This window comes from Corvus hawaiiensis, chromosome 2, assembly GCF_020740725.1.
Source record: "Corvus hawaiiensis isolate bCorHaw1 chromosome 2, bCorHaw1.pri.cur, whole genome shotgun sequence".
NCBI lineage: Eukaryota > Metazoa > Chordata > Aves > Passeriformes > Corvidae > Corvus > Corvus hawaiiensis.
In genome coordinates this window covers 122,618,062-122,641,993 of record NC_063214.1, presented here as the reverse complement: position 1 = coordinate 122,641,993, position 23,932 = coordinate 122,618,062, and the positions used below count along the sequence as shown (strand labels likewise).

General features: G+C 57.5%; 2 protein-coding genes across 12 annotated transcripts in view; both read left to right on the top strand.

Moving 5' to 3' along the window:
• Positions 1-1,704, top strand: part of STIM1 (stromal interaction molecule 1) — a 67,683-nt gene extending 65,979 nt beyond the window's left edge. For 7 of the 10 annotated variants that reach the window (XM_048292482.1, XM_048292434.1, XM_048292474.1 and 4 more), the window contains one exon: positions 836-1,704. In XM_048292482.1, coding sequence (XP_048148439.1) covers positions 836-1,385 — 550 coding nt within the window. In that variant the 3' untranslated portion in view covers positions 1,386-1,704. The remainder of the gene's footprint in view (positions 1-835) is intronic. The other 3 variants (XM_048292495.1, XM_048292490.1, XM_048292503.1) reach the window with 2 other exon arrangements.
• Positions 1,705-6,631: 4,927 nt separating this feature from the next.
• RRM1 (ribonucleotide reductase catalytic subunit M1) lies at positions 6,632-23,584 on the top strand. 2 transcript variants are annotated; one of them, XM_048292419.1, is made up of 19 exons: positions 6,632-6,719; positions 7,641-7,729; positions 9,267-9,444; positions 9,904-10,004; positions 10,594-10,653; positions 11,410-11,449; positions 12,593-12,755; positions 13,537-13,678; positions 14,272-14,355; positions 14,633-14,794; positions 15,319-15,398; positions 15,861-16,062; positions 16,588-16,737; positions 17,673-17,894; positions 18,750-18,826; positions 19,681-19,816; positions 20,849-20,944; positions 21,928-22,116; positions 22,416-23,584. In XM_048292419.1, exons 1-19 carry the CDS (start codon positions 6,701-6,703, stop codon positions 22,602-22,604), a joined length of 2,379 nt encoding a protein of 792 aa, XP_048148376.1. In that variant the 5' UTR covers positions 6,632-6,700; the 3' UTR covers positions 22,605-23,584. The 2 variants fall into 2 exon arrangements, with proteins under 2 accessions (XP_048148376.1, XP_048148371.1); XM_048292414.1 differs by lacking the exon at positions 6,632-6,719 and adding an exon at positions 6,850-6,985.
• Positions 23,585-23,932: the final 348 nt, after the last annotated feature.

Here is a 23,932-nt window from a genome sequence, read left to right as displayed (position 1 = left end):
CCTCTCCATTTGCCTCCCATTCTGCACCCCTTCCTATGCGTGGGGCAGGGCCGGGGCCCCTCACCCCATCCCGCTGTCCGGGCAGCCTCCGGCGTTGCCGTGGCATCAGGGGGAAGCACCGGAGCTCCTGGCCCGGCTGCCCGGGCACGGTGGCACCTGGGCAGGGGCCCCGGGGATGCGGGGCCAGCACCCATCCAGCCGGGAGGAGCGAGCTGTGACTTGTCATTTCCCCCGTCCTCCTGCCTCCCAGTCTCCAGAGGGGCTCCGGGAGCTCCTCTCGCCCCGTTGGCCGTCACCGGTAGGCACAGGCTGGGCACAAACCACGTGCAGCGGCGGGGCTGGGCATGGCTTCGTGTGGGAGCGCCCAACCTCTAATTCCTCCCGCCGGGATTAGAGGTTGGCACCGGCTGAGCCGGGAAAGGGGCAGGGGCGGGGGGCGCGGGCCCACACACGGATGTGGCGAGGGCTGAGGGGCCCTCCCGGGAACCTGCGGGACACCGAGGTTGGGGCGAGCTGGGAGCACTCTCGGGTCCCGCTGGGATCCATCGGGGAGGAATGAGCCTCCATCCGGCTTCCCCGTCCCCGCTCCCTCCCAGCTGCTCGGGGTGCTGGCGGTGAGCCCCTGTCCCGGGATCCCCTGGGGGCACACGGGGATGGCAGAGCCAGGGGCAGGGCGGCAGCCGGGGGTGGGCAGGGGCTCACTGCCAGCCCCCTCCCCGGGGTCACTGGGGGGTCCCCACGCCCCCCTCGGCCGCTGCGTCCATCCGTGTGTGCGGGGCCGGGCCGGGCGGGGCCGGCACTGATGCCCCTCTCTCTCTCCGCCCTCTCACCGCAGAGATTTAACTCGCTGCGACTCCGACTCCTCCATCCCGCACCTGAGCGACCACCAGCGTATCCCCAGCTCGGCGCCCAAGCTGCTGGCTGCCCGGCCCACGCTGCTGACCAGGTCCATGGAGGAGGCTGTCCCCGGGCCCCCGGCCCCCGGCGCGCCCACCCCCAACGGCGGCAGCCGGCACGGGGAGCCCTCCGCCCTGGCGGCCTTGCAGGAGCGGCTGCCCGAGAGCCCCATGGTGATGAAGAAGATGATGATGGTGAACCACGGCATGGAGAAGTCCTCCAGCCTGGGGGAGATCAGCCACCCGACGGCCGGCAAGCCCAGCCACTCGGATTCGTCCCGGTCGCACAGCCCCAGCTCCACCGACCCCGACACCCCCTCCCCCATCTCTGACTGCCGGCCCAGCGGCGCCAGGAACACCCGCATCCCGCAGCTGGCCGCCAAGAAGAGTCCGGGGGACGAGGACAGCAGCCTGACGGGCGACGAGGTTGACCTCGGCCAGAGCAAGAAAAAGTTCCCCCTAAAGATCTTCAAGAAGCCCAAGAAGTAGGGGGAGGACACCCCCGGACGCGTCCCGCCGGGCCCGGGGCCGGCCGTGCACCGGGATCGCAGCGCGGCCCCGGCACCCTCCGCACCCCGAGTCACCCCCAGCGCCGGCACGGGAGGAGCTATTTAAACTTATTTATTTCCTGATCTCCGAGACGAAAAACCGCGACGCCGCCGGCTACCCCGGGAGAAGAGCCGCCCCTGCCCTCCCCTCCGACCGCTGCGGTCCCGGCTTTGCTGTGCATGGCTTCCAGTTACTCCTGCTCTGCTCAGCCACGCGGCCTTTGGGTTTGGTTTCAATGTGGTTTTATTTTTTTATTTTATTTTTTATTGTTGTTGTTATTAATTTGTTTTCCTGCCTCCTCCAACTTTTGCACAGGCTGATGGAGGGTCGGGGCGGCGCCGGCTGCTCCGCGCTCCCGCCCGGGGTGACTCAGGTCGCAGCGGTTCTCCCTCATTTCTCCGAGTCACTTTTCCACCCCGGCCCCCATGGCTACGCCCCTGGGAGGGGGATCCCCTCCTGAGCAGCTCTCGCTACGCAGGAGCAGGGGAGGACTCTGCCCTTGCCGGTACTTGTGTGCTCCCGGTCCCCACGTCCCGCCTGGGGGCTCGCGGGGACGGGGCTGTCCCCGCACTGCTCTGCCCGGTGGCTGGGGAAGGTTGGGACGCCGCGGGGGAGGAGCCCACGCCTGTCCCCGGGTTTACTTCCCCGGGCACCCTCCCCAGTCCCCTGGACTCCTCCGAACCCGCCGTGCCCCAGGGACCCGGCCGAGGACCCTGGTGACAAGGGACAGTGAGGGAAGGGCCATCCCGAGGGGTGCTGGTGCAGAGCGAGGTCCAGCCACCACATCCACACGAAGAGGGGGGGCTCTCGGGAGCAGACCCGTCGCGTGTCCCCTGTCCTGGCTGGGCAGGGCCAGAGGGAGGGACCAGGACACAGCGGGGCTCTCCAGGGCAGGGGACGGGCTGTGCCTGGGTGGCCGGACCGTGACAGTGTCCTCCCGCTGTCCTGGCTCCACCCCCTGGAGCAGGCCGGGTGCCGGGGGCTCTGTGCCCTCCCGAGGGACGAAGGAGGCTCACACAGGGAGTGTCCCCCTTGCCCTGAGGCCACACGCCGCGGCGTCCTTGGCTGTGCCAGCCCGTGCCAGCACAGCCTGACCCGGGTCTCAGTCCGTCCTGAGCCGCTCGCAGGGGCTCTCCCGTGCTCCCTCAGCACATTGTGGGTCACATCCTGCTGCTCACAGCCCCCGGCTCGGTGTGTCCCCATCACAGCCCTGGCCTCCGAGGGGGTCCCCACTCAGGGCAGCAACTGTGGCTGAGTCCTCCTCCCTCTGAGGGCTGAGCCTGTCCCTAGGGATGAGCCCTGCCCCATCCCCAGGGCTGAGCCTTGCTCCATCCCCTTGCTCCCCTCTCCCAGCTCCCTCCAGGAGCATCCCCCAGCACTGGGGCTGCCAGGGGAACCCCCAGGCCCCCTCCTGCCCCACTCGAGGCGGCTCCCTGGCACCACATGACCCTCGAGCCCAGGGTCCCTGTCCTCACCACTCTCTCCATCCCCAGCCCCCAAACCACTGTCCCACACGTCCCCAAGCGTGGGGAGGGGGCTGCTCCTGCCGAGGCAGAGGAGGATGCACAGGGGGAGGAAGAGGAGGCCAGGCCGGATGCCAAGAGCCCCCGGGGCCTTGCTTTATGCCAGAGTAATATATTTGTGTCTTGACAATTCAGGAAGGGCTACAAAGGTGTTTTTTGTTCCGTAGGTGGGAGTTAAACAATTTCACTGTTGCTTTGGGATAAGTGAAAAATTCCTCTCAATGACTTAAGTGCCTGCATTTCCCTGGGGACGGGGGGATGCGCTTGGCCCCACGGCCGCTGGCTTGGCACCCTGATTCCCTGGGCACCCCGCTATCACGGGCAGGGCCCCCCGGGAGCGGGGCCAGGGAGGCCGGGGCTGGAGCTGCTTGTGGTGGCAGAGACCTGTGGATGTTTCTGGAGAAGGGGTTGGGGATCCACCAAACGGCAACTGTTGACGCATCTGCCAACTCTTGATTTAAGGTTGTTTTTTTTTTTTTTTTTTTTTTGTCATTTCATAAAACTTTTCAATCCAATAAAGCATGTAGTCTATTTTACGAGCTGCTGGCTGCTGGCCTCTTCTTCCAGCCCTTCCCAGGCTTCCAGCACAGTGGGATCAGGGCACTGGGGGCCTGCTGGGGATGTGCTCCCGGCCAGGTCAGTGGGGACAGAGGGACACCCCAGCTCCCCCCTGCACCAGGGCCCTGCGATTCCTGAGCCGTGAGCAGAGTCCTCTCCCATGGGAATTGGATCACAGCTCCACAGGCACAGTGGGCACCAGGCCAGCCCACAGCCATGGAAAATAGAAAATGGAGCTTTACTGGCAGCAGCTGGAGCTGGCCTCAAGCTGATCTGGGAGGCACCGGTGGGATCCACCCCGGGGTCATCCTGTCATTGCCATTGCCATGGGGACATTGCTGGCAGCTGGGACAGGGACACACAGCCACCCCCAAACTGCTTCAAGAGATGTGACAACTCCATGGGCAGCGGGTCCTGCTCACAGAGCCCCCCAGAAACACCTCTGAGGTGGAGGACATTTCCAGGAATAAGAATGAAATACGCACTGGGGTCGGTGATCGGCACCTGCCGGGACGGGGGATGGTGATGGCACAAGGGGAGCCAGCAGCCATCCCCTGGGACGTGCCCCCGGCAGATCCCGGTGTTCCCTCCAGCACTGAAATCTCCACCTTCACACACCTTGTCCCACCAACAGCCCTCTCGGAGGAGATCTGCTCCCTGCAGCCTCAACCTGGCCACATTTGCTCTGGAAAAGCCCATTTTCCTGGGGAGAAATCGGCACTGCCCAAGCCCGGCCTCTCCGGGTGCAATCCCAGCCCTCGCGGTTCCTTCAAACCCCACATCCCCTGGGGCTGGCTCCTCCTTAGCCTGGCGCTCGTTAGCGCTCATTAACACTCATTAGGGCCGGCTGCCTCCACGTGTGCATCCAGGGAATCTCCAGCCGGCTCTGGCAGCGCGGCAGGGCTCAGGACACCTGCTCTGTCCCCGGCTCTCCTGCCAGCTGTGGACAGGGATAACATCTCCATTTCCCTGGGGGTGCAGAGGCTGCTCTCCAGCACCGCTGGCCGGAGGTGAAGCCTTGCAGGGCCTCAGGAGTTGGTGAAATGGCTCCGTTTCCTGCCCAGGGCTCCTCTCTGCAGCGCTGGTGCTGTGCTTGGGCCGGACCCCGTGGAAGCTGTGCCGGGGCAGCGCCGTGGTTTTCCTCTGCACCCTCGGCCTCACAAATGAAAGCACTGCTCTGCCTGCTGCTCTGCCTGCTCCTGGTTTCAGAAAAGGGTGAGTAAAAGTCAGAGGAGAAGAACTTAGGGGCAAACATCTGTGAGTGCAGCTCAGGCTCCAAACAGACTAAAATGCCATTTGGGATTATTTTCCTTCTGCAGGACCTTTTCCGATGAAACAGAGACACCACCCCAACTTTATTCCCATTTCCTGATCAGTCCCAAACATTCCCCGTGAACCATCTTTGAGGGGAGGGCTCTCTGGGCTCTCTCTGAGCAGGACCAGGCTCACCCGGTGCTTTGGGCACCTTCCCAACCAACCTGGGGGCCGAGGAACCCGCAGTGGCATTTTGGCTTGGAATCTGAACGGAACCAGCGCCCTCACCTGGGAAGGGACAGTGCCCCATCCACAAGCAATAAGAACCTGAATTTCCAGCCCCTTTGAGCCCTGGGTTCTCTCTCTGAGCCTCTCAGGATCAGCCTCAGCCCAAGGGTAATTTGCACGTTGATGGTTAATTGTTCTCTCGTGGAGCAAACCCCAACAGTTCCGGTGTGGTGCTGCATTTGGCTCCGCTTCCTGTTCCCCCCAAAGTGGGAGCAGCTCAGCCCGACCCTGCGGGCAGGCAAGATCCGGGGAAAGAGGCACCTCACAGGCTGCAAACCATAAACAGGAGATGTTCTCCAGCCAGTTTGGGCTCCCAAGTGCCACAGCTCCTGGTTCCTGAGCCATTCAGACTGGGATTGGAGAGGAACTGATGGTGTTCAGGGTTGGACTGTGCACAGGAACCTCAGCAGTGCTTTGGTGCTGCTGCCTCTGAGCCCTCACAGGACTTGCAGAACCATGGAATGGTTTGGGTTGGAGACCTTAAGGATTATCTTGTTCCACCCCTGCCATGGCAGGGACACCTCCCACTGTCCCAGGCTGCTCCAAGCCCCAATGTCCAGCCTGGCCTTGGGCACTGCCAGGGATCCAGGGGCAGCCCCAGCTGCTCTGGGCACCCTGTGCCAGGGCCTGCCCACCCTGCCAGGGAACAATTCCTGCCCAATCTCCCATCCAGCCCTGCCCTCTGGCACTGGGAAGCCATTCCCTGGCTCCTGGCCCTCCATGCCTTGTCCCAGTCCCTCTGCAGCTCTCCTGGAGCCCCTTTAGGCCCTGCAAGGGGCTCTGAGCTCTCCCTGGATCCTTCTCCTCTCCAGGTGAGCACTCCCAGCTCTGCCAGCCTGGCTCCAGAGGGGCTCCAACTCTGGGAGCAGCTCCGGGGCCTCCTCTGGGCTCTCTCCAGCAGCTCCACATCCTCCTGATGTTGGTGTCTCAGGGCTGGAGGCTCTGCAGCTGCAGCTTTGCTGCTTTTGACCTTGGGAGAGAACTTTGTGTCATTTCAGCTCTTTCCCTGCTGCTCCTCTCGCCCTGGGCCAGAGACCGATGGCACCGCGGCCGTTCCACAGAGAAGCCTCAGATTGTTCCTGTCCAGTTGTTCCTTGGACACCTCCAGGGACGGGGACTCCACCACCTCCCTGGGCAGTGGGATCCAAAGTATAATCGCACATTCCACGCCTGACCCTTGATTTAGGGTAATTAGAATTAACATAGTTATTGTTTTGGCGTTTTAGGACGGGGGTATTTTGTCCCTTCGCGGGCTCTGTCTTTGGCGCCCTCGGCCCTGTCGTGTCCCTCCGTCTCCTCCCCTACGGGGGGGGGGAGCAGCGCTGGCGCCGCCATCTTTGAAGCGGGCGGGATTCGCCGTGTTCCCCGGCGGGGCGGCGATTCCCGGGGAGAAAGCGGGGGAAATACCGGGATGAGGGACGGGATTAGTGTCCGCCAGCGGCGACAGGCAGCGCCGGGAGCGTGGCGGTGTGGGAAGGGGGCGAAGCAGGGGGCCGTGCCCGGAGGCAAGATGGCGGCGGCGGCGGCCTCAGAGGGGCGGGGCGCGCGCGGCGGGCGCGGGAAGCGGCGGGCGCGGAGCTGCCCAGAGGGAGCGGGAGGCGCCGAGAGGGACCCGCCGCCGCCGCCGCCGCCATGCACGTCGTGAAGCGGGGTGAGCGCTCCCCCCGCCCCGGGGGCGCCCCGCTGCTCTGGGGGGGGGTCCCCCTGCTCCTCGGGGTGTCCTTCACGGTACCGAGTGTCGGGGATGGGGGGCACTGTCCTGTCCAGGGCACCCAGTGTGTGGGCATGGGACCCGTCGGCTTTGGGGGTCTCTCGTGGCACCTGGAGGGGAATCCCTCCCCCATTCTGGGGTTTCCTCGTGGCACATGGAAGGATGGGGTTGCCTCTGCTTTGGGGGTCCCTTGCATGGCACCCAAGGTAAGCAGATGGGAATCGCCCCATTTTGGAAGGGTCCCTCATGGCACGTGAGGGATGGGACCTCTTCAGCTTTGGGATTCCCTTATGGCACATGGTGTGAGGGGATGAGACGCCCTTTTGCTTTGGGGGTTCCCCTCATGGGACCCATAGAGAGCAGATAGGGTCCCCCCCTCTTTTTAGCAGAGTGGGAGGATGGATGGGATCGCCTCAGCTCCGAAGGTCCCTCATAGTACCTGGTGCAAGGAGATGGGCTCCCCTCGGCTTTGGGGGGAGCCCAGAGTGAGAGAGCTCCCCCCAGGACACCAAGAGTGAGGGACGAGACTCCTCAGTTTGTTTTGGGTCCCATGGCAGGAGCTTTGGGCTTGGTCCCCACCCCTTTGGTCCCAGGGGTGCTGGGCCAGGGGAGGGGTCCCCAGGCTGAGGTGGGGGGTGACCCTCAGCTGGGTCCCCACCCCGGGGAATTGGGTTTGTGCAGTTTTAGGTGGGAGTTCTTGGGGTGAGGGGGAGCCTCCCCTTTCCTTGTACCCCACCCGAGCAGGCTGTCCCTGGTGATTCCCACGCCGAATTCCCCCACGGGATGGGCTGGGACGGAGCATTCTGTGCTGAACTGGTCCTTACTGGTGTGGCACTGGTGTGCCGTGGGCTCTATCCCCAGATGGGCGCCAGGAGCGGGTCATGTTTGACAAGATCACGTCACGCATCCAGAAGCTCTGCTACGGCCTCAACGCCGACTTCGTGGATCCCGTGAGTCCCACTCCTCCTCCTTCCCACCCTGACCCCAGCTTCTCCTGGGCAAAAGCCAGGTGGAAGCCTGGGCAGGCATTCCTGGGGTGCCCTGTGTTGGATTCGAGGATCCCTGTGGGTCCCTTCCCGCTCGGGATATTCTGTAATTCCATGAACTCTTGGCAAACACATCCAGAATGTGTTTGTTCCAGATGTTTGTGTTCTGAGGGGTTTTGCTTCCCAGGTGCAGAGACTGGGGAGGAGAAAATCCCCTTTCCCCTCAAACCTTGGGGAAGCTGTTGAGCCCCTGGTACTTAAAAAAAAGGGTTTTGTTGCTCCAGTTCCCATATTTTGGATTTGGCAGGTTGCTGCCAGTGTCAGTCTGCAAAGCTGGAGCAATGCCATATGGAAGTAGCTCTGGATCCCCTCCTGGTCAAACACCAGGACAGAACTCCCTGTCATTGCAACACCCCTGCTTGGTTTTCTGCCCTGTGCAGGATTTGGGGTGGGCATTGCTCCCACTCATGGAAGCTTCTCCTTCCAAAGCCTGTGCCCAGGATGACTCCCCCTTGGATCCACTGATGTCTGTGAGATTTTTATGCATGTCTCAGACCCAGTCTGGCCATGTGGAGTCACCAGTTGAGGCTCTTCTCATCTCCCAAGTTCTCATGATCCATTCTCCTGTCTGAAATTCCACCCATCAAACAGCTGCCATTGGTCCTGTACCCAAAAGTCTCTGGGATGGAGAGCAGGAGGAGGACACTGGTGACTTGGTGGCCACAGCACAAAGTGTCCTGACTTGCCCTCAGTGACTGGAAGTTGATGCTGAGGACAGAAATGAAATTCCGAGTCCTCCTGCCTCCTCGTGCCTCTGAATTCTTATTTATTCTGCAGTCGTGTGTGACCTCTCTTCCTGGAGCTCAGTTTCTCCTTTGGGACTTGGATCTGCTGGTGCCAGAGGCTTCCCAGGCCAACAGTAACCCTCCCAGACTTTGTGATAATGTTCCCAGTGAGGCTGTAAATCTCATGAGTTGTGCAAAAGTAACAACAGTTCACAAAGGTTCAGTAGAGATCGGTGTGGCCAGAAAAATTCTGGCCTGGTCAATCCTATTGCCTGGAAACTGTCCTTACACAGAATCCTAGAAGGATTTGGGATAGAAGAAGCTTTCAAGCCCATCCAGTGCCACCCCTGCTATGGCAGGGACACCTCCCACTGTCCCAGGCTGCTCCCAGCCCCAATGTCCAGCCTGGCCTTGGGCACTGCCAGGGATCCAGGGGCAGCCCCAGCTGCTCTGGGCACCCTGTGCCAGGGCCTGCCCACCCTCCCATGGAACAATTCCTGCCCAATCTCCCATCCAGCCCTGCCCTCTGGCACTGGGAAGCCATTCCCTGGGTCCTGTCCCCCCATGCCTTGTCCCCAGTCCCTCTCCAGGTGAGCATTCCCAGCTCTCCCAGTTTGCTTTCTGCTTCCCACACGGCAGGCCGTGCTGCAGGCGCTGAGATCCATCTGAACCAGGGGGATTGGCGGTCCCTGAGCTGGGGCATTTCCCTCTTGCAGGCACAGATCACCATGAAGGTGATTCAGGGGCTGTACAGCGGGGTCACCACGGTGGAGCTGGACACTCTGGCCGCAGAGACCGCGGCCACGCTGACCACCAAGCACCCTGACTACGCCATCCTGGCCGCCCGCATCGCCGTGTCCAACCTGCACAAGGAGACCAAGAAAGTCTTCAGTGGTGGGTGAACGTCTCCAGCGGCTGGGGGAGAGACAGAGTGGGAGGCTTGGAGCACAGAAATATGGAAATCTCCCAAGTGGGAGTTCCTGAGGACCCAGACTGGCTGAAAATGCCATGGAGATGAAACTCACGAGTTTCCCAAGGCAAATGGAATTGCCTGGTTTGTGAAAAGCAGCTGTAGAAATGGAATGGTGAAAAATGTCATAGATTGAGATCAGGTTGTACCCACTTAACTCCCCATTTGTTGCTTCTTACACTGGGGTTTAACAGAATGTATAAGAGAAGTGCATCGTTAACGTTCACAGTGCTGAGCAGTAGAAGAGCAGTTGTGTGTTTGAGGGGCTGGAGGGGGTTGTGTCCGAGGACAGGCATTCCTGCCTCTTCTATCCCTGAATCCCAGTGCCAGGTGCTGCAGGTACAGGCCTGGACATGCCCTGTTCATGTCCCTTTCCCTTGCAGATGTGATGGAGGATCTCTACACCTACATCAACCCTCACAACGGGAAGCACTCCCCAATGATCTCCAAAGAAACTCTCGACATAGTTTTGGCCAACAAAGATGTAAGTAGTGGGTTTTTTTCACTTCTGAATGATTGCACTCAATTTTGAATACTTAAATAATTCGCTTTTCATATTTTTTAAGCAAGCCATGTTTGTTTTAGAGCAAAAAGCCAACACAGAAACCAGTGCAGGGTATGAGTGGAACGTGTAAGAGGGGATGGAGGCATTTTCTTCCTGTGAGGATATTTTTGTAGTAGAATTTGTTTTCTTGGATGTTCCCATTGCCACAATCAGCACAAGTAATTTATTTGAGAAAAAGTACCTTGTGCTGTAGCAAAAGTGAGGCAGCACAAGGAGGGAGAGAAGATATTTGGGTTCATTCCAGGTCTGCATTCCTACTGGGAAGTTCCATTTGTCCTTTGGTTCTGTGTTTCGTTTCTCATTGTCCAATTAGATTTCAGAACATTCAGCCAAAAACTGAGTGAAAAAAGGTTGTTGCAGCTGTGCTTTTGTTGTTTTGAGGGAAGTGCTGTTGGTGCTTCATTCCTGTGCTCTGTGCCCCTTACACACCAGAGCTTTGGGGCCAGGAGTGCCGGCAGGGATAACATTGTTACACCTTGTAAAGGTCAGTTTTGTTTTTTCCTGCCAGCGCCTCAACTCTGCCATCATCTATGACAGAGACTTCTCCTACAACTACTTTGGCTTCAAGGTAAAGAGCACATTGTCCTGGGTCTGTTGGGAAGGGTGGGAATGCTCGTGGAATCGTCTGGATTGGGGCAAAGGGGGGCACGGGAGGAGGTGGGACATCAGTGGGGCTGTGAAGGTGAGGGGGACCGGCACAGAGCAGCTGCCCAGTGGGATAAATCGTGGAGTTTTCTTGCAGTTGGAATATTTTAGCTGTTGGGCAGTCACAGCAGATCACACTGAATGTTGTCAAATGCCTTCCTAAAGGAAATAATCTAATCCTTAATAAGGCAAAGAAGGGATTTCTGCTTTTCCCACTGTTTAGTGGAGCAGTTCTCTCAGTGTGTCATGCCACACATTTATCCTCTCCCCTGCTGCTGGAGCCTCTCCCCACACCACCCCAGGGGCTGCTCTGCTGCCCTCACACCAGCTCAGCTGTGCTGCTTTGTTTTGGGCCTGACTCGAGTTTAGGGCTCTCGGGAGGGCTCCACTATTCCATAGCTCCAGGGACTCCAGAGAGCTCTTGTGGGTTCAGGGCGGTGTGGAACCTCCTGCCCATGCTCCACACTCTATAATCCAAAGCACTGTTGGAATCTTCCAGTGGACTTGTGTATTTTCAGTTGTTAATCACCTAATTAAGCTAATAAAGAGAGGAGGAGCAGAGTGCAGGAGTGGTGAAGCCTGGGATGAGGGGTGTGAAGATGACTGAGTTTGGAGTTAACAGGGTTTTTTAGAAAATCCGAATCTGCCTGTCTGCTAAAATCCATCCTCTCTTTTAAAGACTCTGGAACGCTCCTACTTGCTGAAAATCAACTCCAAAGGTAAGAGCTGTTCCTAGTGCTGAGCACTTCTTAAGAAATTTGAGTTAATTTAAATTAAATTGAAGCTAAGTTTAGGTACTGTGCTGTCACTGCAGGCCGTTGGCTTGGAAATCCTGGGACACCAGCAGGGTCAGAGATTAATTATAATATCATAAAGCTGAAACATGATTGGATTCTTGACTGGACATTTGATTGGATTTAACTGTTAGTACAGGTGGGGCTTTTTCCCTCCTCCATGAGAGCCGTTGAGCATTGGAGCAGGTTGTTCCTTGCATTTTTCAAAGCCTGATGGGATAAAGTCCTGAATAAACAGGCCTGGTGCTCTTCGAGCAGGAGCTGGGCTGGAGAACTCAAGTTCCTTCCAACCCGAATCACTGTGTGATTCCCTGAAAACTCTGGCTCTCCAGTGTCCCACTGCACAGTGTTTGGAGCTTGTTGCCGTGACCGCTGTGTCTGTCTGTGACTGTCACATGGAGTCTTCTTTCTCCCTGGCTCTCTGGGTTTAGTTGGTGGGTGAGAAGCTGGACATGCCCCAGCCACATGCCATGGCATCCCAAAATCCCTGTGCTGATCCCCAGTGTGGATAGCAGGAAAAGGGGGATTCTGCCCCACTCAGGTGAGACCCCACCTGCAGAGCTGCCCCAGCCCTGGGGCCAGCACAGGGAGGACGTGGAGCTGCTGGAGAGAGGCCAGAGGAGGCACCAGGATGAGCAGAGGGATGGAGCAGCTCTGCTGGGAGGAAAGGCTGCGAGAGCTGGGATTGTTCAGCCTGGAGAGGAGAAGCTTTGGGCTGAGCTCAGTGTGGCCTTGCAGGGCCTGAAGGAGCTGCAGGAAAGCTGGAGAGAGACAATTCCCAAGGGCTGGAGGGCCAGGAGCCAGGGAATGGCTTCCCAGTGCCAGAGGGCAGGGCTGGATGGGAGATTGGGCAGGAATTGTTCCCTGGGAGGGTGGGCAGGCCCTGGCACAGGGTGCCCAGAGCAGCTGTGGCTGCCCCTGGATCCCTGGCAGTGCCCAAGGCCAGGCTGGACATTGGGGCTGGGAGCAGCCTGGCACAGTGGAAGGTGTCCCTGCCGTGGCACTGGATGGGCTGTAAGCTCCTTCCCACCCCAACCCATGGAATTCCCTGATTCCGTTCCACTGCAGTTGCCGAGCGTCCCCAGCACATGCTGATGAGGGTGTCTGTGGGCATCCACAAGGCCAACATCGACGCCGCCATTGAGACCTACAACCTGCTCTCGGAGCGCTGGTTCACCCACGCCTCGCCCACGCTCTTCAACGCGGGCACCAACCGCCCCCAGCTCTCCAGGTGCTCTCCCTCTCCTTAATGCATTCCTGGGCACAGGGAAAGGCTTAGGAATCACATCTGCTCGAGTGAGACACTTGCACAGCCTCTGAAATGAGCAGCTGAATTTCTGTGCGTGTTTTTATGAAGTTCTGAGCAGCTGCTGTCAAGTTTTAGCTGTCTTTGGGGAAAAATACCCATGTTTCTGTAAACTCTAGAGCTAATGGAAACCTTTCCATGGCTGTATTATATTGGAAAGTTCCTGATGTGCATGGTCTGCTGCAGGTTACCAAATGAATCCTGGTAATTCTTTTCTAAAAGCAGCAAGCATAACAGATAGACTTCTGAGATCATATATATCAGAGGGAGGATTATATTTTAGAAAGGTTTGTATCAATGTATTGGGAAAGGTTCTTCCCCCAGAGGCTGCTGGGCACTGCCCAGGCTCCCCAGGGAATGGGCACGGCCCCGAGGCTGCCAGAGCTCCAGGAGCGTTTGGACAGCGCTGCTAGGGATGCCCAGGCTGGGATTGTGCAGGACCAGAAACTGGACTCTGATCCTTGTAGGTCCCTTCCAACTCAAAGTATTCCATGATCCTATGATTAAATATGTTTGGTAGCAGAGGTATCAGCAGTACGAGTATTGCTCTTGCTGTTTTCTGAAGCTGTCCTTTATTCCACACCTGTGGGGTTGCTTTGTGGAGCACATTAAAGGTCTCATGTTTGCCCTGGTTGTTGCAGCCTGGTGAAACACTTGTGACTTTTCCTTCCCATCTTTGTCCACTGACACCATTTGTTTCCTTCAGCTGCTTCCTGCTGTGCATGAAGGACGACAGCATCGAGGGCATCTACGACACCCTGAAGCAGTGTGCCCTCATCTCCAAGTCTGCTGGGGGCATTGGCCTTGCTGTGAGCTGCATCCGCGCCACGGGCAGCTACATTGCTGGGGTGAGTGTCCAGCACAGGGCCACTCCTGCTGCTCCCAGGAAATGCCTTCCCTCTGGCTGCCAAAGCAGTGCTGCTCCTCACTCAGCTCACACAGCAGTGAGCCTCCCTCTGTAGTCCCTTGGCCAAAGGCAGGAAGGTTGGTTTTCCTTGGTGTTTGGCTTCCTGATAGAAATCCTTCCAAAAAGAGCATCTTACTCCACTGTTTGGTCAGGCAATTCCAATGTTTATCTATTGGCACCCTAGCAATATGCCCAGAGACTCGTGCACTAGCCCTTTGCCTGTCTGTGTCTCTAGCTGCCCCAGACTGTCTGTGGATGTGTGTTTGGGGTTTCTTGTCACAGTGTGTGCAGACCCTGCAAGCCTTTAGGTGACATAATGTAGGGGCAAGAAGTTAGAAGGGACATTTTATTAGCTCTGTGACACGTAGCTGATAAATACATTTTTGTCAGAAAAAGCGTGGGGATGGGAGTGGAAATAATTGACGTTGATCAGTATAAGAGCTCTGCAGAGCAATGAAAGACCCACAGGAAATGCAGGCCAGCCCCTGCAGGGAGTTGCTTTTCAGTGCTGATGGTTGTCCTGTGCCTCTGCAGACAAACGGGAATTCCAACGGGCTCGTTCCCATGCTGAGGGTCTACAACAACACCGCCCGTTACGTGGATCAAGGTGGAAACAAGGTACCTCTCAGGAGGGTCCAGAAGGGAGCCTCGGGTAATGGGAGAGTTTCCACACTGGGAAGGGTTGTCCCATGAACATCAGGGAGCTGATGGAGTGGTTGTGGGTGACACATAATCAGAAAAGAGCATTTTTCCCCTTGTGTTGGTGTCTGGTGTTCCCCTGGTGTTGCCCCCCAGTTCCCAGCTAGTTTGGGGTGTTGTGTGTGCTCAGGAGCAGGGCAGGAGGTTTCTTTCCAAGGACGGTTTGTTCTGATCCAGGTTGTGTTCCATGTCCCAGAGACCTGGGGCTTTTGCCATCTACCTGGAGCCATGGCACCTGGACATCTTTGAGTTCCTGGACTTGAAGAAGAACACTGGGAAAGAAGAGCAGCGAGCCAGGGACCTGTTCTTTGCCCTCTGGATCCCTGATCTCTTCATGAAGCGAGTGGAAACCAACCAGGTGAGAACTTGGCTGGCACAGAAAAGGTCTGGTAGTGGAGGAGCAGGTGAGCAGCCCTGGAAGGACCTCAGGAAGGGCTGCAGAGCTGCTTTGCTCCTTGTTCCTTCCAGGACCTTCCTGGAAGAGCTTCTGCACCTTGTTTGGGAACTTGGCTGTGCAGGCAGAGAATGGAGCTGGACAACTCCAGTGGGATACTTTGCTTTCTTACAGCCAATGACGTGTTCTTGGACTGTTGGGCTGTTTTGACTCTGGGGTTTCCTTAAAGCATCAACATTTCCTCAGTACACTGTTCTTCCTATGCCTGCTTGTATTTCACAGGATCCCAGACTGGTTTGGCTTGGGAGGGACCTTAAAGCCCATCCAGTGCCACCCCTGCCATGGCAGGGACACCTCCCACTGTCCCAGGCTGCTCCAAGCCCCAGTGTCCAGCCTGGCCTTGGGCACTGCCAGGGATCCAGGGGCAGCCACAGCTTTAATTAACAGAGTGCCTAAAGATTTCCTCTGAATATTTTTCCTCCTTACAGGACTGGTCCTTAATGTGCCCAAATGAGTGTCCTGGCCTCGATGATGTCTGGGGAGAGGAATTTGAGAAGCTCTATGAGAGGTAGGAAGAGTGAGCAGACCTGTAAGTGGTGCCATCCTCTCCCAGAGCTGCCTGCAGGATCTGGGGCTGTGGCACAGGTTTGGAGGGGGCTCAGAAGTGGCCACTGGGCTCATTGTCAGATTGATAAATATGTGAGGATGGGGATGTGTCCTTCACACTGTGACCTGTCAGGGTGGAGCTGTGTGTGAGTGACCATTTCAGCCTGTTAGAGGGACATCCTGGAGCGATCCCCACTCAAAGCACTCCGTGGCTTTGTGTGGAATTGCTGTGTGACTGCTGTAGTGACAGATTTGTTTCCCTTCAACAAGGACAGTGCTGCTGCCCTGCTGTGAGGGCTCCCCATGCTAGTTCAGAGCTCAGCAGTGAGGAGGCCCTTGGCTGCCCCAGACCCCGAGGAGTTAAAAGGACTCTTTCCCTGGTTTGGGGGGCTCTGGGGCTGACAGGGCTCCGTGTGTGTTGCAGTTACGAGCGGCAGGGCCGCGTGCGCAGGGTGGTGAAGGCCCAGCAGCTCTGGTATGCCATCATCGAGTCCCAGACTGAGACTGGCACCCCCTACATGCTCTACAAGGACTCCTGCAACAGGAAGAGCAACCAGCAGAACCTGGGCACCATCAAGTGCAGCAACCTGTGCACCGAGATCGTGGAATACACCAGCAAGGAGGAGGTGGGTGCAGAACGGGAGCTGGGAGCGTTGGGGAAAGCTGGGGCTGCTCCTGTGGCAGCTCTCTGGGATGTGTCTGACTGTTGCTTGGGGAAGGGAGCAGGCAGCTGAGAAAGTTCTGACCTGAGTACTCACAGCTCTTCCACTGACTGTGGGTTCCTTTCCCGCTCCTGTGGAGGATTTGGGATGACACAAGACAGCCTTCAAAGGGAAAGTGACAAGGAACAAGATGGGTTTGAAAGTTCCTTCCAACCCAGACCCTTCTGGGATTCTGTGTAAGGCTGGTTTCCAGGCAGTAGAACTGATCAGGGCAGGATTTTTCTAGTCATACCAATTTCTACTGAACTTTCCTGAATTGTTGTTACCTTTTGCACAACTTCTGAGGTGCCAGAGGATCAAGGGGTGCACTTTCCCAGCCTGGCAGGTTCCCTGGTGGGTTGCTTCTGTGCAGTCTGGACAGGGAGCTGCTGTGGAGCTGAGCTGTGTGTTCTTGGCCCATTCCCAATGGTTCCCTGTCTCTGCCCGCAGGTGGCTGTGTGTAACCTGGCCTCCATCGCCCTAAACATGTACGTGACCCCTGAGCACACCTACGACTTCAAGAAGCTGGCTGAGGTCACCAAGGTCATAGTCCGAAACCTCAACAAAATCATTGATATCAACTACTACCCTGTGCCAGAGGTGAGTGCTGGGCTGGGGCAGGGCTGAATCCTGCCCAGAGCAATCCCAGAGCAGTGTGGGACACAAGGAGTCACAGGGAAACTCCACAGATCTGTTGGGAGCTCTGTTAGCCACCTGTTCCCAGGTGGGACCTGTCAGTGCCTGCCTGAGCTTCAACCCAGAGCAGTTCCATAGTGAAGCAGTTGTAGGAAAAGCCTCCCACTCTGGTTCTGCCATTGGAATTTTTTCATGTGTGAGAATTTCCATAAAGCACAGACCAGCACTAGTAACAGAGTGGGAAGTGGAACAGAGAGAAGGATCCTGGAAAGATCCTGAGAGGGTGTAACTCATTTTGGTTGGTTTTACAGCTCCCTGGCAGGAGGGGGCAGCCAGGTGGGGGTCAAGCTCTGCTCCCAGAGAACAAGGGACAGGACAAGAAGAAATGGCCTCAACCTGTGCCAGGGGAGGTTTAAGTTGAACATTAGAAAAAATTTCATAATGGAAAATGGCACAGGCTGCCCAGGGCAGTGTGAAGTCCTCATCCCTAGGAGGGGTTTAATATCCATGTGGATGTGGCACCTGGGGACGTGGTCAGTGGTGGCCTTGGCACTGCTGGGGAACAGTTGGACTTGGTGGGCTCAGAGGGATTTCCCAACCTCAGTGGTTCTGTGCCTCTGCGATTCTGCTCTGTTAAATGTCTTCATTTACCAGAATGTGCTGAGTGTTCACTGCTAAATCCTGGCTGGGTTAAACAATCACAATGTATGCTGAGCTCTAAGAAACTCAGTCTGGGTCTCAGCAAACAGCAGACAGGGGGGCCCTGGGCAGGATGGAAGGTGTGCTGATGCAGAGCTCATGGCACGTTGCAGCAGGAGATTCTGCTCCCAGAGGCCCGTCCCAGCCTGGTTTCCCCCGCAGCTGTGCTGGAGTTAACCCTGTCTGTGCTGTCCTTGCAGGCCGAGCGCTCCAACCGCCGGCACCGCCCCATCGGCATCGGCGTGCAGGGCCTGGCCGACGCCTTCATCCTCATGAGGTTCCCCTTCGAGAGCGCCGAGGCGCAGCGCCTCAACCAGCACATCTTCGAGACCATTTACTACGGGGCCCTGGAGGCCAGCTGTGAGCTGGCCAGGGAGCAGGGCCCCTACGACACCTACGAGGGCTCTCCGGTCAGCAAGGGGGTGAGTGCTAGGGACTGGGGCAGGGAAAAGCTCTGGAAGGCTGATCCTGTGCCTGGGCTGCTGCAGGGACCTGGCTGATGGCAAGTGGGATCTGAGTCAGCAGTGCCCTGGAGCCAGGAGGGCCATCCCTGTCCTGGGGAACACCAGGGCTGGCATCACCAGCCTGGCTAGGGAGGGGATTGTCCCACTCTGCTCTGGGCTGGGGCGGCCTCACCTCCAGTGCTGAGGACAGCTCTGGGTGTCTCCGTGTAAGAAAGATCCAAGAGAGTGTCCAAAGGAGGGACAGGAGGATGGGAAGGGTCTGCAGGGGCCACCCGAGGTCACCTGGTCAGCTCAGCCTGGAGGAGCCTGAGGGCAGAGCTCCCCGGGGCTGCAGCTCCTCCCGAGGGGCAGCGCAGGGCCAGCTCCGATCTCTGCTCCTGGGCCAGGGACAGCAGCCAGGGAGCGGCTGGAGCTGGGCCAGGGCAGGCTCAGGCTGAGAGCAGGGAAAGGCTCTTCCCCCAGAGGCTGCTGGGCACTGCCCAGGCTCCCCAGGGAATGGGCACGGCCCCGAGGCTGCCAGAGCTCCAGGAGCGTTTGGACAGCGCTGCCAGGGATGCCCAGGCTGGGATTGTTGGGGGGTCCGTGCAGGGCCAGGGGTGGGACTGGGTGATCCCTGTGGGTCCCTTCCCACTGTGATTCTCTGATTTGAAAAGACGAGCCCTGGAGCAGTCACAAGATCAAGCGTTTGTTGGGTCATACAGGAGCTAGTTGGAGAGAAGAGTTAATAGGAATAACAGGTCCATTTCCAATGGGGTTTATAAAACATGGAGAAAAGAGTGCCTTCTCTAATTTGGACCAAACTGTGTTCCTCAGATCCTTCAGTATGACATGTGGAACGTCACCCCCTCTGACCTTTGGGATTGGAAGGCTTTGAAGGAGAAGATTGCCAAGTGAGTAACCCTGCACGGTTTGTAGTAGATGTGAGATAAAACCCAGACTGGTTTGGGTGGGAAGGACCCCAAAGCCCATCCAGTGCCACCCCTGCCATGGCAGGGACACCTTCCACTGTCCCAGGCTGCTCCCAGCCCCAATGTCCAGCCTGGCCTTGGTTATGAATTTGGTATGTTCTGTCTACTGAGAACTAAAGGTAGGGTCCAAGTGTAAAAACAGCCCCATGTGTTCCCTCCACCCCAGCAGATCTTTCCTCAGAGCTGTTTTTTGGGTGGCTTTCTTTCATTTTTGTCCTTCCAAGGCAGAGGAGCCCACCCTCACTGCTCTGCTTTAGCTGAGCTCTAATTCCATCTCAGATGGATCAGCAAACAAACATAGTGAGGAGTGAGCCATGTGCTGGGCTTGGGGGCTCTCCCCTGCTGCTGGGGAAAAGCTGAGCCTTGAACATCCTGAAGACAGGAATCACTGAAGTGTGAAGTGCCTGTCATGGACTAATTCTGTCTGTTTGGCTCTTATTTTTAAATGTGGTAAATCTGTCCCCTGTCCTGTGTGTGGAGAGGTTTCAGCCTCTTCATGGGCTGCTGGTTCAGTTCTGCCTCAGGGCTGTGGGTTGAGCAGTGCCTGGCAGATTGTCTTCCCTGCACCCCATCCTGTGACTGAGTCATTTATGAAAATAGCAAAGCCCTTAATTCCACTTCCACTTGACCCACAGTGCCGATTCAGTGGTGCTTCCCTTTTCCCTGTGAGTGATGTGAGGCTTTGCAGGTTATCCTGGATTTCCCAGTCCGTGCTGTTCCTGGCTCTGTCCTGTCTCCCTTGGCTGCAGCTCCCTAACTTTGCCCGTTGCCCCCAGGTACGGTGTCAGGAACAGCCTCCTCATTTCCCCCATGCCAACCGCTTCCACTGCCCAGATCCTGGGCAACAATGAGTCCATCGAGCCCTACACCAGCAACATCTACACACGCAGGGTCCTCTCAGGGGAGTTCCAGGTAAGCTCTGGGAAGAGCTTTGCTGTTTCTTTATTTGTTATGACAAAGGAAGACAAGGGGAGGCCTCACACGTGGGGGCTCAGTTCAGCTGGATGTTTGTGTCCAAGCACCATGGGGACCTGGAGCACTGGGTGCTGCACGAGTCCAGCTTTGTGTGTTCCACAGTCACCGTGGAATAGGTGAAATTATAAGCAAGTGCTGCTTTTGTCTGGGAAAAACCTTTGTGGGGCCTCAAGATGGGCTGTAGGAGTAACTGCTCGGGGGGAGCTGATGATGTGATGGAAGGGACATGGGAAGAGCAGCTGAGACCGAGCTGTGAAGCACTCAGAAGTCTGAAGGGGCCATGGCAGAGCTCCACAGGCCCAGAGGGGTCTGTTGGTTAGGGAAGGGAGCTGAGTTCAAGTTGAGTTCAGGAGACTGGAGTTAGCAAAGACCCCTCTGGAGACAAGGGGAGTCCGTCCCTGTTTGGGAGATGTGTCCATCCCCTCAGTGTTCTCCATTTCTCCTGGCTGCAGGATCACCCCAGACAGGAGTGGGGAGGTGGAACAGCAGGATTGTTGCCCTGCCTCCCTGTGTAGGGCAGGGAAGGGCTGTGGGACAGGGACCCCAGTCCCAGCAGGAAAAGGTGGCTGTGTTTTCTTCCCGATACTCAGCCTGCCCCTATTCTGTTCTTTCCCCTCCTGACATCAGTCTTGTTGTTTACACCCTTCTTTAGGAACTCAGGTTGTGCCCAGTGGCCCTGGCACAGCAAGATCTCTCCTTTTCCCATCTTTTGGAGTTCCTCATGCAGGGCAGTTCCATACACTTCCCTTTCTAATTTGCCATGTCCAGTAGAATCCCAAACTGGTTTGGAGGGACCTTAAAGATCATGTAGTTCCAGCCCCTGCCATGGGCAGGGACACCTTCCACTACACCAGGTTGCTCCAAGCCCTGTCCAGCCTGGCCTGGAGCACTTCCAGGGGTGAGAGTCTGTCAGGAATGTGCAGGATCTTGTTCAACCATTTAAAAACTTCTGCCTTCTGCCCCTCCCAGGTTGTGAATCCCCACTTGCTGAAGGATCTCACGGAGAGGGGCCTGTGGAACGAGGAGATGAAGAACCAGATCATCGCCCACAATGGCTCCATCCAGGTATAGGGGGAGCAGGGCAGGGATTCCTGCTAGGCAGGTGCTGCTCATTCTGGATTCCCACTCTACCAGAAAGATGATAAAGGGGTGATGTCATGGAATCTGCTGTGCTGGAAGGGACCCCCAGGGATCACCCAGTCCCACCCCTGGCCCTGCACAGACCCCCCAACAATCCCAGCCTGGGCATCCCTGGCAGCGCTGTCCAAACGCTCCTGGAGCTCTGGCAGCCTCGGGGCCGTGCCCATTCCCTGGGGAGCCTGGGCAGTGCCCAGCAGCCTCTGGGGGAAGAACCTTTCCCTGCTCTCCAGCCTATCCACATGGAACTGCTGAGGGGGAGCTGAGGGTGTTTGCGTGTGTGCTTGGTGCTTGCAGACACAGGATGTCACGAGGAGGCCACCAGGTTATCAGAGGAATGGAGCACCTCTCATGCAAGGAAAGGCTGAGAGAATTGGGATTGTTCAGTCTGGAGAAGAGAAGGCTCCAGGGTGACCTAACTGTGGCCTTCCAGGACCTAAAGGAGCCAACAGGAAACATGGAGAGAGACTGTTTCCAAGGGCTGGAGGGCCAGGAGCCAGGGAATGGCTTCCCAGTGCCAGAGGGCAGGGCTGGATGGGAGATGGGGCAGGAATTGTTCCCTGGGAGGGTGGGCAGGCCCTGGCACAGGGTGCCCAGAGCAGCTGGGGCTGTCCCTGGATCCCTGGCAGTGTCCCAGGCCAGGTTGGACATTGGGGCTTGGAGCAGCCTGGGACAGTGGCAGGTGTCCCTGCCCATGGCAGGGGTGGAATGAGGTGAGCTTTAGGCTCCCTCTAGACCCAAACCATTCTGGGATTCTGTGTTTGGATTCAGATAGAGCTCAGCTGTGCAAGCCTCAGTTCCAGTCAGGACTGCTGGAGCCCCAGCAATCACTGAAGAATTCCATGTTATAAATGGGGATATTTGTGCAGTCAGTGCTTTCCACACTGGGAAACTCCTCCTGTTCCTTCCAGAACATCCCTGAGATTCCCGATGACCTGAAGCAGCTCTACAAGACCGTGTGGGAGATCTCCCAAAAAACCATCCTGAAGATGGCTGCAGACAGAGGGGCCTTCATCGACCAGAGCCAGTCCCTGAACATCCACATCGCCGAGCCCAACTATGGGAAGCTCACCAGCATGCACTTCTATGGCTGGAAGCAGGTACAGCAGGGGGCTTCCTCCCCACAAACGGGGCATTAGCTGGGCTGGGGGCTTGTTCCTGACAAATGGGGCACTACCTGGGACGGGGAGGGGCTCGTTCCCAACAACTGGGGCCGGTAAGTTTGGCACACAGGGACTGGTAAGATGTGGCACAGCAAGTTGGTCTCACTGATTCTGGGAAGGGCGAATGGCTGTTTCCTTCCAAGAATGAGGTTTTCCCCTGGAGTATCTCCAGAGCAGCAGAGCTGAGGGTGCCTGCACTGCTGCTCCCAGCCCTGAGGCTCCCGCTGTGTGCCCAGGGCCTCAAGACCGGGATGTACTATCTCCGGACAAAGCCGGCTGCCAACCCCATCCAGTTCACCCTCAACAAGGAGAAGCTGCGGGAGCGGGAGAAGGCCTCCAGGGAGGAGGAGGAGAAGGAGAGGAACAAGGCAGCCATGGTGTGCTCCCTGGAGAACAGGGAGGAGTGCCTGATGTGTGGCTCCTAAGGGATCGCCCACGGCTCCGGCAGAGCCATTCCGTCTGGCCGGAGCTGCTGGGATGGGAGCGTCCGGAATAACGTGAGGATGCAGAGGGCTGGGGCTGGGAGGGGGGTAGTGTAGCTTCCCCATCCACAGGGATGGGGCACAGGGATAGGGTGAGCATCGCTTCAGTAGCTGGGCTTCCCAGGGATTTCCGTGCTCTGGCGTGGCCTTCCATGGAACCCTGCAGGCGGGACCGAGGACAGGGAGGTGCTGGTGCCACTTACAGCTCTGTCCTGGGCACTCCAGACTGTGCCTTGCAGTCACCAAAGACTGTTCCTCGTGGCCCAGAGGAGGCAGCACCCCTGGTTGGTCCCTTTTCCTTGGCTGGGAACCCCCCCGGGGTAGGTGTGTTCAGTGTCTGCCAGGGCACAGGAGCACCTGTGTCCAGCTGACACACCTGGAGTGTTCCCACCCTGCCAGAGCCTCCTCCCACTGCTGCTCCCTCTCCTTGTCCCCTCCTTTGGTCTTCCCAGAAAGCCTTTGGGAGGAGCTGACAGGTGGAAGGGGTGTTTCTTCCCGGGCTGTTGCTCCTCTTCCCTCAGCTGCCAGGGCAGAGCGTGGCACTGGCTGAACATCCCTCTGCAGTGGGGCCAGGAAAGGCAGAGCTGCTGCCCTGCATTTTATTCTGCATTAAAGTCACTGATTCAGTCTAACTGCTCAGGCAGTTTCCTGGCAGGGGGGCCAGTGCTGTCCTTGTGTGCCATCTTGTGAGGGGCACATGCCATCGGTGAAGGTCACCTGCCATCTCTTTTCAGAGAGCTCCATTTCTCCACCCCAGGTAGTTCTTAGATCTTTTACACCTCTTATCAATTTACTGCTCCTGTACCCACTCCGTGCTCGAACTCAACAGGGCTTCAGGCAGTTCTGCAATATTTATTGAACTCATGAACCACAACCAACCCTGAATCCAGCCAAACTCAATAAAACGTGGAATGTTGAAGGAAGGGGTGGTGCTATCTTGGGAACACTTTTTTTTTTGATGAAAAATGAGCATCTGTGGTAACAGGTTTGTGGTTTTGCTCCTGTGCTGCTTTCCACAGGGACATTGAGACACTGTCCTTCTGCACAGCTCCCTGACAGGAGAGGGCAGCTGGGCGGCATTGGGCTCTGCTCCCTGGGAACAGGGACAGGAGGAGAGGAAACGGCCTCAAGCCACACCAGCCCCAGTCCCGGTTTGGTCCCGGTTCTGTCCCGAGCACACGAACCCTGATCCTGTCCTGTCCCTGTCTCTGTCCCGGTTCTCATCCGAGCACACGAACCCCGGTCCCGATCCTGTCCCTGTCCCGGTTCTG